The sequence below is a fragment of the Fomitopsis serialis genome (genome assembly GCF_022376445.1).
Source record: "Fomitopsis serialis strain Sig1Antser10 chromosome Unknown B0H18scaffold_15, whole genome shotgun sequence".
In the NCBI taxonomy this organism is placed as follows: Eukaryota; Fungi; Basidiomycota; class Agaricomycetes; order Polyporales; family Fomitopsidaceae; genus Fomitopsis; species Fomitopsis serialis.
The window spans coordinates 202,603-216,212 of NW_025954975.1; the positions used below are offsets into that span (position 1 = coordinate 202,603).

General features: G+C 55.0%; 5 protein-coding genes across 5 annotated transcripts; 4 read left to right on the top strand and 1 right to left on the bottom strand.

Annotated features, from left to right (window-relative positions):
* Positions 1–910: 910 nt before the first annotated feature.
* On the bottom strand, positions 911–2,264 carry B0H18DRAFT_929994 (integral membrane protein DUF92-domain-containing protein; the record flags this gene model as incomplete). Its single annotated transcript, XM_048041699.1, has 4 exons — positions 1,564–2,264; positions 1,231–1,510; positions 1,032–1,175; positions 911–964 (listed from the first exon to the last, which is right to left on the bottom strand). The coding sequence occupies exons 1-4, from the start codon at positions 2,022–2,024 to the stop codon at positions 911–913; spliced, it is 939 nt and encodes a 312-aa protein (XP_047896336.1). The 5' UTR covers positions 2,025–2,264.
* On the top strand, positions 2,084–2,898 carry B0H18DRAFT_1116608 (uncharacterized protein; the record flags this gene model as incomplete). The annotated part of the gene is made up of 3 exons (XM_048033460.1): positions 2,084–2,102; positions 2,507–2,565; positions 2,638–2,898. The coding sequence occupies 3 exons, from the start codon at positions 2,084–2,086 to the stop codon at positions 2,896–2,898; spliced, it is 339 nt and encodes a 112-aa protein (XP_047896337.1).
* A 671-nt stretch (positions 2,899–3,569) lies between these two features.
* On the top strand, positions 3,570–8,461 carry B0H18DRAFT_1116609 (uncharacterized protein; the record flags this gene model as incomplete). Its single annotated transcript, XM_048033461.1, has 5 exons — positions 3,570–3,938; positions 3,999–4,313; positions 4,944–5,102; positions 5,168–6,438; positions 7,216–8,461. 5 exons carry the CDS (start codon positions 3,570–3,572, stop codon positions 8,459–8,461), a joined length of 3,360 nt encoding a protein of 1,119 aa, XP_047896338.1.
* A 556-nt stretch (positions 8,462–9,017) lies between these two features.
* On the top strand, positions 9,018–11,025 carry B0H18DRAFT_991754 (uncharacterized protein; the record flags this gene model as incomplete). The annotated part of the gene is made up of 7 exons (XM_048045082.1): positions 9,018–9,218; positions 9,254–9,268; positions 9,338–9,608; positions 9,661–9,722; positions 9,745–9,883; positions 9,909–10,267; positions 10,288–11,025. Coding segments are annotated over 7 exons (1,362 nt in total), but the record flags the coding sequence as incomplete, so codon positions are not given.
* A 331-nt stretch (positions 11,026–11,356) lies between these two features.
* On the top strand, positions 11,357–13,074 carry B0H18DRAFT_1143570 (uncharacterized protein; the record flags this gene model as incomplete). The annotated part of the gene is made up of 3 exons (XM_048035665.1): positions 11,357–11,725; positions 11,788–12,103; positions 12,185–13,074. The coding sequence occupies exons 1-3, from the start codon at positions 11,396–11,398 to the stop codon at positions 13,072–13,074; spliced, it is 1,536 nt and encodes a 511-aa protein (XP_047896340.1). The 5' UTR covers positions 11,357–11,395.
* Between the last annotated feature and the right edge of the window lie 536 nt (positions 13,075–13,610).

Sequence of the window (13,610 nt, forward strand, 5' to 3'; positions counted from 1 at the left end):
GAGTGGGTCCACCGCCAGAGTGATCTGGACGATGGGTATCTCCAGTCTATCGACATGACCGCTGACCATCGATACACATGCACAATATAGAAGTCGCTGGGCATACAAAGCCGGCTTCTACTGATCCAGATTTATACCGTGTTCCCCGCCGCCATTGTTTCGTCCATCAGGCTTAGTGTCAACGTGCCGCGTAGTACCTACTCCCCAGTTGCGTGGATTGGGCGATACCAGGGTGTTGTTCGCCACGAATTGGCTGCTTCTGCCGCGTTACGGAGTGATGGAGCATCATGCACCGGCCCTGCTCAGGACGCTCAGATGGTGGGGTAAGTTCACATCCAAACCTTACCGCGTCCATTCTTCGTCGGCACTAGGGAGGCGGTGTCCACAGGGTCCGTGCGGATGACATTGCAGGGAGGTGCTATTCTCGGGTCGCCTACAAGCTAACGCGATAGCTTCTTGAAGTAATATAAAAACGGCGGCTTCAAGTCATGTGAGGTCGCGCTGCGTGTGTATCAGGCAGCCGTAACGGTGAATTGCATCGCTTTGTGAACGGCAACGTACCTTAGCCATACAAACCTCCGGATCAGGACGAGATACAAAGGCCGTGTACCGTAGTTTATCATGTAAAACACGACTCCTTTGGACCTAGTGCAAATCTGTCAACCTACTCTATCCATCCAGCACGAAGATCCGATGGATAACCTCCGGAACACTGGCATCTCATCGTACACGGTTCCGATGGCCTGCAAATGTTCTCAGGTCGAAGGGTCTCAAGGGTCAGAGGACGATCTCGCATTGACAGGAAAATCCGGTGATCGGGCGAAACCAAAGTCGCATGGTCCAACGTGCATATCTAATCCAGCCGCATTTAATGAAGTGACCGCCTGGCCGGCGCGAGCGTGCCATGCGTTCACGCGACAGCACCGAGAATGAGGGCGACCACGATTGAGGACAGCAAGTTCACCTGCCGTACAGCGAAGCCTGCTATCAGCGACCACGGCATGTACCGTGGCAGCGCTGCACGCACGCACCTGGTTGTTCGTAAGGATGTTCAAACCGCTCACGACCTTTACGTCCGCATCCTTGGCGGACTGGGAACTCTCGTCAGTCAGGATACGTTTCGTAGTATTCGAGTAGCGTGTTCGCTGAATGGTGGCTCCCATGAAAGAATCAAGCTGAAGCGAGATGAGCCTTCGTGTTCGTTCCATATTCGCTTGGTGCTCCACTCACTAGAGATCCAAGACCGCCAGCAGCAGTTCCCCACGCAACAAGTGGGAGCAGAATGTCTTGCCAACTCGCTCGGCATGCGCTGCTCTCCACGAAGAGCGAGACAGCGAGCGTAACGCCCATCACGAGTCCTCCACCGAGCGACGCAAGTGTCCCAGTGACAGACATACCTCCATTGGTACCCGGGGGAACCGGCTTCAGTGTGGTGATCAAAATAGGTGGAGACCGAGAAAGGATCCCGAGCTCGGACGCGAGCGTGTCACCAAGACAGCACGCAAAATGGCTGAGACCCGGTCCATTTAGCTCACGAACAATGGATGTGCATAACAGACGCACCCAAGAGCCACGAACAGCAACGACCGACTCCAGCTCGCGGCCACAGGCGGGGTCAAGGGACACCACTCATCCAAGTCATACGGCACCTGCGGGGGCAGCGCGTCCCCCAAAACACTCCCGAGCACCGACCCACGCACAAACAGCGCACTCCACGCCAAAGTCGCGGCAAATGCGGACGCGGAGTTGCACAGCACCTGCGACGCCGACCTATATCCCGCCTCCTGATGGCCCTCCTCGAACTGCACCTTCAGCTGCTTGCCCACTTTCGTCGCGCGTGAGCCGACGAGGTAGAACGTAATCAAGGAGACGCCAAAAGCCCGGAGCGGGACCGCCATCATGGTGAAGCCGACAACAAACGCGGCGATTGCGCCGGAGGGCGAGAGGGAGCGTTTGCGTAGGCCATGGAAGCCGAGGAAGGCGGCGAGGAGCAGGGGGACGAGGGGTACGTCAGTGGGAGTCATGGGGCAAGTGCTTTACAAGATGCTTGGGCTGCGATGTGAGATGAGGCAGAGGCTCGTCGATGTCGTCGGTGAAGACGCGTATGTCAGCGTCTCAGGTGCTCCGAGGAGACTACAAGCGGTTGGCGCTCTCCTTCGCGTGTGGAAGTGATGAATGAAGAAGACAGAGCACATAGGCCATAGTACTCCCCAAGACAAGGATACATCTGAATCGAAAGTGAGACAGTGTCTACTTACAAGTTTCATCGCGTTTGAAGCTGTCGTTCGCAAACAACTTGAAGTACCGCATGAGAGGAATGATCACATGACTGTGCATGCATAGTAAGTACTTATTGAATTTTGAACGCGTCGCGACGCGCTGAGCTCGGGGCTACTGGTATCATCGTCTCGTCAACGTCATAATGGACATACTCAACACCAGCAATTATACATAGACTTTGGCTACCCAGCCGAACCGCACGCGCCGAGGTACTGATCTGAGTTAGATGCTGCGATCACTACGAAGTCGAACGCGGCAGAATCGGACAAGGTCACCGATAAAGAGGTTTCAGCTGCATTGCGGTGATTGGGGAGAGCCTGGGACACCAATAAAATCCACTACGCTGTGCTGCAGTAGCATCCCAAAATTGTTGCCGGCCACCGCCCACTCGTGTTCAAGGGCTACCAGCTCACGTCGTGGAGGCACCTCGTCGGACGCATGCAGGGTGGCGAAATCCCCAAGTTCGAGTATACGCTCGCTTCAAAAGGCGCGCAGATGGTCTCAACGACCGGGAAGAAGCTCGTCGGTATCACGGTCGACAGGGAGGTCGTGTCAGGCGCGAACCCTATGGCGGCGGACGCGCTGGGCTCGAAGTTCATCGCGATGTTGAGTGTGTGAGGGGTCTGGTGGTTGCAAGAAGGGGACTATGATGATTGGATGGAGTGTAGGTTATAACGGCGTAATGACTCCAAGGATACAATAGGGAGATGGGACTGCCTGCCACTCTCATACGCTTTCAGTGTTTGATAATGGCCAGAGTGGTTTAATGACTTACGCATCAGTACCAGTTGGCAGCACAAGCAATGCGTATCTTTTGAATGCGTCAAGATGACGATAGACAGGCTACAAGTTGACAACGAGTAAGTAGAGTAAGTTCGGCGATTTGGATGTGTGCGGCTGCTGTGACACGGTCACATGATCTACGTCGCCCTTTGCGGCGGAGACGCGTCTCTGAAACTAGCCACTCCTCGACGCGTTAGTAGCCACCGCTTTGACCAGCAAAGCGAGCGTAGCAATTGAACACCGGAAGGAACCACCTGGTCATTTCCGCCGCCGCCGCTTCAATATTTCCATGGTGATTGGTGGCTCCGGAACGGTGAGTTGACCGCTTTGTCCGACACAACGAGGTCAGTGCGTACCGCATTAGTTTTAGCGGCTTTTCTTTGTTATGTGGCCTCACCTGCCAAGACGTCCCGAGAGCATAAAAGGACGAACCACTGTGATAGACTCGCCATCTTCTGCAGTGCTCCTACGGACAGCAACACACAACTTGGAACACGGGACAAGACATGGCGACCAACGACTTGAACTCCCAGAGGCTTACGCCGGTATGGAAGTATAGTATCCCACGTTACGACCTATCTGTGCGTCGCTTGCGCCACTACTCGTCTCCGTCTGCCAACCTCCGCGATGTCAACCTGGGCAACATCTCTCGGGACGTACTCACCTACACGGCCGAGCAGCGCATGAACAAAGCCAGAGAGCTCCGCCGCTCACTGCTCGACAAGCTCTTCCACGACCTCTACGCGCAAGACAAGCGCACTTGGAAGAGCTGTGCGGCGGTCTTTGCTGTGCGACAGGAGAGCAAGAGAGGCACGCTTGAATACCACCGGTGGATCGACAAGGCTGTCGAGCGCGTGCTGGCGGGGAGGGAGATGGTGAGTTTGATTTGTAGCTGACGTGAATGCAAGGAAGTGACACTCACGGTATGGGTGCAGAGCAGCTTGATCAATGGAGAACCGACGTATCCCAACTTCGCCACTTACCATCTCGTCGAGGAGTTCGTGGAGCACCTTGGCGGGACGGTGTGGCTGGAGAAGGCCAGTGAAGACTCCACGGACCTGAGCTCGGAGAAGATTAGAAGTGAGCAGGAGTATCGCAACTGCCTCGTCAAATACGTGCTGGTCCAGATCAAGACCCTCCAAGAATTGCTGTTCAACGCTTGTCGGAATGCGGAAGACGCAACACTCGAGCCGTTCGAAGAGTATCAGGCGAGGGTGGAGCATATTAAGCAGCGCTGGAATGATGCAGAGGTGCTCTGGCAGCCACCGTGGAATCAGCCATGCCAGTGCAGACACAGGGTGTAAAACGGCCTAGAGAAAAGTTGGGATTTGGACTTACTGTCTTGTATGTATGTACTTTCACGATGGAAGGGTTGGACAAAGTTCGGAATGAGTGCGTGAAGATCTGAATCTCGGCAGGCCACACGGGCGATCGCGCTGGTGGTAGTCAACCTGCGCCGTTCGGCTTGATTCTGGCGACCGTCTCGACGCGTCGGCGACGAACTACAGCGCATTGCCCGAGACCTATTGCCCTCATCCTCTCTGCAGAACTTTCGCCTCCGTGTGACGGCTATCTGCTCTGCCGTCGCCTGCTCAGATGGCACCTCACCGAGTGTTGGAGACCCACGACATTCTCTTTCACATATTACAGCACTTCGGACCGTCCGCACGCTCCGACCATCCGGACCTCCTCGACGTCGATCCGAGCGTCGCGCCTGGAAAGCAATGGAAGACTCTTGCGCGCTGTGCACGGGTCTCGAAGGCCTTCTCTGAGCCAGCGTCGGCTTACTCTGGCGAGAGCTCCCGTCGCTCCTCCCACTGCTCTCTCTCGGCCTATTACCCCTTGTGCAGGATAGAGTCGCCTCTTGTGAGTATATGCAGAGGTGTAGGGCCTCTGCAGTCCAAACCCGTAACTACGACTCAGAAGAGGACGAGGATTTTTACCTAGATTCAGACGAGGACCTGCTAGTGGACGATTCGGATGAGTCGCACGATTCAGTCAATTTGAACGACGTGAGGCTTAAGTATGGAAATGAATGGGTGAGCCAGACATCATATACCCGTGAACACGATGCTGATGACACTGGCATGTGCACTCTTGTCAGAATTTTGATGGCGTCCCATCACAGAAAGGGCTGCAACGTTTCTCTCAATACGCCACACTTGTTCGACGGATTAGTCTCCCCGAGCTGGAGCGCATCGACACCACCGTCTTCTTTCACCTCTCCCGAGCGAATCCGGGCCACCCACTCCTTCCAATGGTCGTTGAGATCAGGTGCAGAGTCTCGCCTGTCGTTGACATGACGGTGCTGTCGCTCGCGGGGAAAAGTCTCCGCGTACTGGTCATCCTCGAGGATAATCATGCATCGTGGAATCGTAGGGATGACTCTCACGAAGCTTTCGCGGTCAGGCGACTCCTTGGCGCACTACCGTCACGGACTCCGGAACTGCGGACCCTTTGCGTGTACGACCAGGGCAAGCACACGCCTTCGCAATTAACCTGCATTGGTCAGTTACGGGAGCTGCGTTCATTTCGCATGAAGTCGTGGTCAAAAGACCTATGGGTCGGGGCCTTCATGTATACGTTGGCCACGCTAGAGCATCTCCATGATCTCGCTCTGCCCTTGGACAACCGTTGGATCCCGCAAGAGACGCCGATACAGGAAGGCTTTCGCGAGTTGCGTAGGCTGAGGTTCGATGGCTATCGCCACAAAGACTTGTTGTTATTGGATTCTCTGGCGGCGATCATGCCTTCCATCCAATTGGAGCGACTTGATGTCATCGATGCCTTTGTGAATAGCTTCGAGGAGGAACGCAGCTGTTTCGACACATTCGCTGCTGCATGTGCCGATACGCTGACCACGCTCAGATTCGTTCTACATGTAAATCCGGACGAGGAACTCTACACCGTGCTCTCCATCCCCGTGCCGGCATTCAACATCTTCCGACCCCTCGTGCAACTGCATCACCTACAGGTCTGCAGGATCACCTTCTCTGACCATCTCTCCTTCGTGGATGATGACCTGAACAAGATCCAAGGCGTTTGGCCGCACCTGCAAGTGTTCGCTCTTTCGTGGAAACGTTCGCGCGACACGGATACGGCACCTTCCTTCCGCGATGTCATGGATTTTCTCCGACAGTGCCCTCGGCTCGCGGTGTTTAAGCTCTCTGCCGTTGTTATCCTCGGGCAAGTCAGAGCTCGTAGGACAGTCAAGGCTCTGCCCCTGAACTTCGTGGTCAAAGACAAACACATTCGGGACCCCGTCACGTTTGCCGACGCTCTGCGCTCATTATTCCCAAGAGTCCGTGTCGATAACAAGACCTGCGCAGGTGCATCTGGCAAGTGGGCTAGGGTCTTATCGAGACTGAGGGATACGTAGGTCTGGGCCAGGGACTCTGGCGTACTACTACTTTGTACCATCCCGAAGCATGTCGCGATCAACGGCTCGATGACTGCCTAGATGTTGGGGGATAAAATCGTGTCTATCGTGTGACGTTAGTTCCGACAGCATGTAATACGATACAGTGTCCATGGCGTACCGTGGACGATGGAGGCGGGCTGAGAGACGCAGACTCGAGTTGGACTCGAGTCGCCTTCAAGGACCACTACAGCGGTCACGTGCCATATCTCGCCACGTCGCGACGCGTCGACTCAGGCGAGAGTTCGACACCACCACGACGAGCCGCTGTCGGACGCCATACAGTCCAGACTGACGTGGAATCACTCACTTTTTGTTTTACTGCTGCTTGCTATGGTCTTCGCTTTCGCGCCTGAGATGAAGCAGCATCGAGCTTTGGATAACCATGACATCGTGTCCAACATAATGCAACATTTCGGGCCTCCCGCGCGACTCGATTGTACGGATATCACCGACGTCAGCTTGAGGGTTGTTGTTGGAAAGCATTGGAGGGCCCTTGCGTATTGTGCACGCGTCTCAAAAGTCTTCTCTCAGCCAGTGTTGCGTTCCTTTGGTGCGAGCTTCCGTCACTCCTCCCATTGTTCTCTCTCGGTCTGTCCCTGTTCAAGGCCAAGAATTATATCGGGGAGGTTGAAGACGACGATGACGATGACGACATTGAATATCTATGGGTGCGACTTTTTGTAGCCGTATACGTTCCAATGACTAGGATACTGACGTGTCCGTCGCAACAGAGTTCTAACGAGGTCCCGACGGAGCAAGGGCTCGGACGCTTCACAAAAATTCGCAGCGCTCGTGCAGCGCATCAGCATTCCAGAGCACATCGATCCTTCCATCTTCTTCCACTTCTTGCGAGCGACTCCGGGCCAGCCACTCCTCCCCATGGTCGAGGTGATCAGGTGCACTGTCTCACCGTCCCTCGACTTAACCATATTGTCCCTCTCGGGTCATCACCTTCGCGAACTTTTTGTTCGTGAGGATAAAAATGCGTCATGGGACCGCCCGGAAAAGGCCCCTGAGGCTTGTGCTGTCAGACGGCTCCTCAGCGCATTGCCTGCGAGGACTCCGGGCCTACAGTCTCTCTGCGTATATGACAAGGGCATACACAAACTCCAGCACATTCTATGTGTTAGTCAGCTGCGCGAGCTCCGTTCTCTGCGGATGAGGTTTTGGCCGGAGGATGCGTTGGCCAAGTTGGAGCACCTTCAAGACCTCGATCTGCCCTTGGACGACTGGGTGACAGTACAACCCATACCTGAAGGATTTCCTCAGCTGCGGAGCTTGAAGTTTGATGGGCATGACCAGATAGACGTGCTGAGTCTGCCTGAGCTCGCAAAAGCCATGCCCCCCATCCGACACTTGGAGCGTCTTGAGATCGTCGACACTTTCGTGGAAAGTTTCACGGAGGACGACAGCCCCCTTGACGACTTCGTCGGTATATGTGCCGATACCTTGACCTCAGTCAGCTTGGATGTACATCCGGGTGGACCGTGTCCCGAGCTTCCTTTCCCCGTCCCAGCACTGAACATCCTCCGTCCCCTTATGCAGTTGCATCACCTCCAATCCTGCGACATCTCATTCAACGAAAACCTATCCTTCACCGACGGCGACCTGCGCAAGGTCCGAGGGATCTGGCCGCTCCTAAAAGCATTCACTCTTTCCTGGCGGCGCCCGTACGTCGCCGGCTCGGCCCCTTCCTTCCGCGCCATCGTCGACTTTCACTCGGCGTCTTCCGATCTGACGGTGCTCGAGCTCCCAGTTGTGGGCATCAACGGGAAGTGTGTGCGCTGCAAAGATATAAAAGCCCTGCCTCCGAGCTTTGTCATCGAGAACGAATGCATTCGAAATCCCGAGACACTGGCGCAGGCTCTTCGCGCGCTATTCCCGAAGATACGTATCACTAGGGATACCTTGAGAGGTACTTCTGGCGAGTGGGGCATGACCTTATCGAAACTTAGGGATACTAACAAGTATCATTGATCATCGAGCAACATGGTGTAGTTGTTTGTGCGTAGTGCATTGCTGTGTAGATTCACGTTTTGTGCGACCTGCTGCCGGTGCTCGCTGTTCGAACCTTTTTGAATCACGCTGTCCCACTACCAATCGAGACCTAGTTTAAGCATATTTTGACGTTCGTCAACGCGGCTGGAGATTTCCGTCTGGTTGAAAGCTCGGACGCATACTGTCCCATTGCATGCAAGAATATATGTAACATTGCGGCATGTCTCTGGTATCTCCCTCTCGTCGCATCGTCATCAATGCATCACGCCTGGCGAGCGCTGCACCACCGACATCAAGTATGCAAGAACTCTCGTGTCCTGTGCACGCATCCCGACGGATTTTTCTGGACGTGCCCTGGGCCACATGCATGACTTGGCGCTAGTCGCGACCAACTGACGCCGGATAATTGAACGTGTCCTCGAGACGCCACCGAGCTCTCTCCTCCGACTCTGCCTTCGTCGACGGCCGCATCAGCTCCAGATGGCGCCCACCGAGCTCTGAGTAACAACGACATCATCTCCTACATACTGGAGGAATTTCGGCCGCCGCACACCTCAATCATACAGACGAATTCGTCCCCGCCGCGCAGTTGAACGATGCCGTCGGAAAGCAATGGAGGAGTCTCGCGTATTGCGCCCGCATCTCAAGAGCATTCTCCGCACCGGCATTGCGCTTGCTCTGGCGAGAACTCCCGTCGCTGATCCCGTTGCTCTCCCTTGGTCTGTCCCTTGTCGAGGTGGACCCCGACATTACAGGCCCCGCCACGATGAGGACGATGACATATGGGTGCGATGAATTTCGAGAAGTCGGGAGGGCCATACTTGCGGCACTAACATATATCGTGCTAGGTTCAAGTTGCCAGGGAGGGCCGCCCAACCGCAAGGGCTGCAACGTCTCAATCATTTTGCGGCACTCGTTCGACGCGTTAGCCTCCCTGCTTCGGAGGACGTAGATTCCACAGTGTTATTTCACCTATCCCGAGCCAACCTGAATCAGCCGCTTCTTCCGATGGTCGATGGGATCAAGTGCACGGCCTCACCTCAGCTCGATATGATCATACTGTTGCTCGCGGGGCATAGTCTCCGTGAGCTCATAATCACTACTGGGGCACCATGGACCTCGGGGAGTTCCCTCGCGAAGCTCTTGCGTTGGCCGGCTGCTCGGTGCGCTTCCCTCAGTGACACCGGGACTGCAGTCCCTTTGCGTGTACGACACGAGCACAGATGGTCTTAGGAATAAAGTGTATTGGTCGTTTGCGCGAGCTACGTTCGCTACGCCTGGAGTTCCGGTCGTACGAACATTGGTCCAGCGCCTTCTTCCAAGCGTTAGCCAAGCTGGACCATCTCTCCGATCTCGCTTACCCTCGACGACTACAGAACTGGAGACACCCGATGCAGGAAGGTTTCCCTCAGCTACGTAGGCTGAGGTTCGCTGGTCATCGCCATCATGGACATGGCAGCCTTTGGCTCTCTGGCGAAGGTCATGCCTCCTATCCGATTGGAGTACCTTGACGTCGTCCACGCTTTCGCGGACAGCTTCACGGAGGTTCACAGCCATCTTGACGAGTTCTTCACCACATGCGCTGACACATTGTCTACCGTCAAGCTGGGCGTGTATTCGGAGAACGGGCACCGCCGCGGCGCCGCCCCCTTCCCTGTGTTCAATATCCTCCGGCCCCTTGTACGACTGCATTGCCTGCAGGTCTGCACGATCTCCGTCTCGAGGACCCTCGCCTTCACAGATCGTGACCTGCGCAATGTTCGAGGGGTCTGGCCACACCTACAAGTGTTCACTCTTTCCTGGAGCACCCACGTAGCGCAGGCACAGCACCTTCTTTCGACGACATCGTCGACTTCCTCTGGGAGTGCCCTCGGCTCACGATGTTCAAGCTCTCAGCTATATGCATTGATGGGACGCCCCAGTCTTGTACGAACCTCGAGGCCCTACCCCCGAGTCTTGTAGTCGAGGACGCACACATTCGGGACCCTATGGCGTTTGCAGACGTTCTCCGCGGTCTGTTCCCAGCGGTTCGCATTGCAGAGGTTTTGAACAGTGCGCCTAGCAAATGGGGCATAGTCTTGTCGAGACTTAGGGATACCAATAAGCCCACGGATCTTTGAGCGCCGCAGCGTGGTCGCCATTCCTGCATAGTACGACGCTGGTCTTTACTTCACGTTTCTTGCAATCTGCTGTCAGTGCCTGGCTGTTCAAATGTTTCCCGAGTTACTTACGTCCGTTGCACTACTTACGCTGCTTCTAACTTACTAACTGACGCACTTAGCATCATGTGATTGCGTTTATTACTTACTACTTGTCTTGTCGACTAGCAGAATCGTTGGCTACGTCCTGCCATACAATGTTCTACACTCATATTGTTGACCAATGCTGCGCAGCGGAAAGGAGTTTGGGAGAACATCACAGTCATGTCCCGATGCAGTGGCAGCAGCCAGGCCCTGCTGGCTGCCATTCGGACGTCCTGAGACTTCCTCGCGTTGCACTCCCGTTACTTATGCGACATTATTACAGTACTATTAACTCGAAACCTGCCAGTGGGCTAAGCATGTCTTGTCAATCATCGACGGGCTGCCTAGCGGCTCACTAGCGCTCACTGGACATGTTGGCACCTGTCCGAGTCATTATTGCAAAAATTGCAAGAAATCCTGTACATTACATCGCGGCATGTTCCTCCGGGTCGTATCTCCCTCTCGTCGCAATGCATCACTGGCACCAAGTATGCAAGAATCCTCGCGTCTTGTGCACGCCTCACGACGTGTTTTCTGAGCCTGCCCGCGGCGGGCCACATGCATAATCGACTCGGCGCTAGTCGCGACCAACTCCGTATACTAATTAAACGCGTCCTTGTCTCCTCCGACTTCGCCTTCGTCCGACGGCCGTCAGCGCGTCGGCTCTCAGATGGCGCTTCACCGAGCTTTGAGTAACGACGACATCGTCTCCTACATATTGGAGGACTTTCGGGCACCCACACGCCATACAGCCTTCGTCCCCACACACCTGGACGTTGCTCGCGGAAAGCAATGGAAGACCCTCGCATCTTGCGCCCGCGTCTCGAGGGCTTTCTCCGAACCGGCATTGCGCTTGCTATGGCGAGAGCTCCCGTCGCTGCTCCCGTTTCTCTCCCTTGGTCTGTCCCTTGTCGAGGTGAAGCCCGGCATTATTAGCAGCTCTTTCGGCAGTGATATCGATGACCTCGATTCTGACATATTGGACATGCCAAGCTTATGGGTGCGATGGATTCTGATATTTGAGCCGGGGAGGAGGAGGGACACTGACATGCGTCGCGCCAGGTCGCCGAGGAGGGCCCAGCACAGCAAGGGCTGCAACGTCTCGCTCACTTTGCATCGCTCATTCGACGCGTTAGCCTCCCCACTTCGGAGACCGTGGATCCCACTATCTTCTTTTGCCTATCCCGAGCCAACATGAATCAGCCGCTTCTTCCAATGGTCGAGGGGATCAAGTGCATCACCTCGCCTCACCTGGACATGATTATCATGTCGCTCGCGGGGCATAGTCTCCGTGAGCTCATCATTCTCAAGAATGCTCGCGCCCCATCCTACCATGGGGAGGTTTCTCGCGAGTCTCATGCGGTTAATCGGCTTCTCGGTGTGCTTCCCTCGTTGACACCGGGACTACAGTCCCTTTGCGTCTATGACACGGGGGGCATACATGAGCTTTGGAATATAGAGTGTATCGGTCGTTTGCGCGAACTACGTTCGCTGCGCCTGGAGTTCTGGTCGTATGAGTCTTGGCTGGAGCCTTTTATTCACACATTAGCCAAGCTGGACCATCTCTGCCATCTCGCTTTACCCTACGAAGACTACATAGAGGAAGACGCACCACCGATGCGGGAAGGTTTCCCTCAGCTGCGGAGGCTGAGGTTCGCTGGTCATCGCTATGATGACATGGAATACTTTGGCTCTCTGGCAAAGATCATGCCTCCTATCCGATTGGAGTACCTTGACGTCGCGGACGCTTTCGTGGACAACTTCATGGAGGATCACAGCGAATTTGACGACTTCTTCGCCACATATGTGGACACATTGTCCACGGTCAAGCTGGATTTGCAGTCGGACGACGAGGATGACCCAACCGCTCAGTTCCCTGTATTCAACATCCTCCGGCCCCTTATGCGACTGCATTGCCTGCAGGTCTGCAAGATCTCGTTCGCAGAGAAATTCGTCTTCGCAGAGCATGGCCTGCGCAACGTCCGTGGGGTCTGGCCATACCTGCAGGTGTTCACGCTTACCTGGAAACACTCACATAGGGCAGGCGCGGCACCTTCTTTCGACGATATCGTTGACTTCATTTGGGAGTGCCCCCAGCTCATGGTGTTGAAGCTCTCGGCTGTATGCGTCAATGGGAAGCCCAAGTCTTGTATGAAGTTCAATGGCCTACCACCGGATTTCGTAGTCGAGGACGCGCGCATTCGGGACCCTACGTCGTTTGCCAACGTTCTTCGCGAACTATTCCCGGCCATTCGCATTTCAAAGACCTTGAGCGGTACCCCCGGCAAATGGGGCATAGTCTTGTCCAGACTTAGGAGAACCAACAAGTCTAGATCAACGGGTCATTGAGCGCCGCAATGTGGTTCCAATTCCTGCACGGTATGTTAGTCTTCATCTTAAGTTACCGTGATTCGCCGTCATGCATCATGCCTGGCTGTTCAATAGGTTCCAGAGCTACGTCCCGGCTGTCGCGCTACTTACGCTGCTCCTAAATAGTATGATGACAGACATTACCCTGCCTGAGATTCCACCTCCCTCGAGTTACGTGCTTCCCGTGACGTTCGTCGGCCTGCAATGTACTTAGCTTCTGCTGCTCCCACTTACGCGCATAACGTCATATGCATGATTGTGGTTAGAGTTGTGTGACTCTGGGTCAAATAACGTACCACGATTACCGTTTCGACTTAGCCGGCGACGCGGTGCGGGCGGCTTGGTATTCGGTTCCATCGTTAGTATGCACAGTGTGCAAACTGTACTCAGTACGCGGTGGCTCTCTCTTCGTGCGCGTCCACTACTTCATCATTATCACCGTTGCGAGCCTCCTGATTTATACTTGCAGATGACACTCCATCCTGCCTTGCAGACATACGACATCGTGTGGCGTA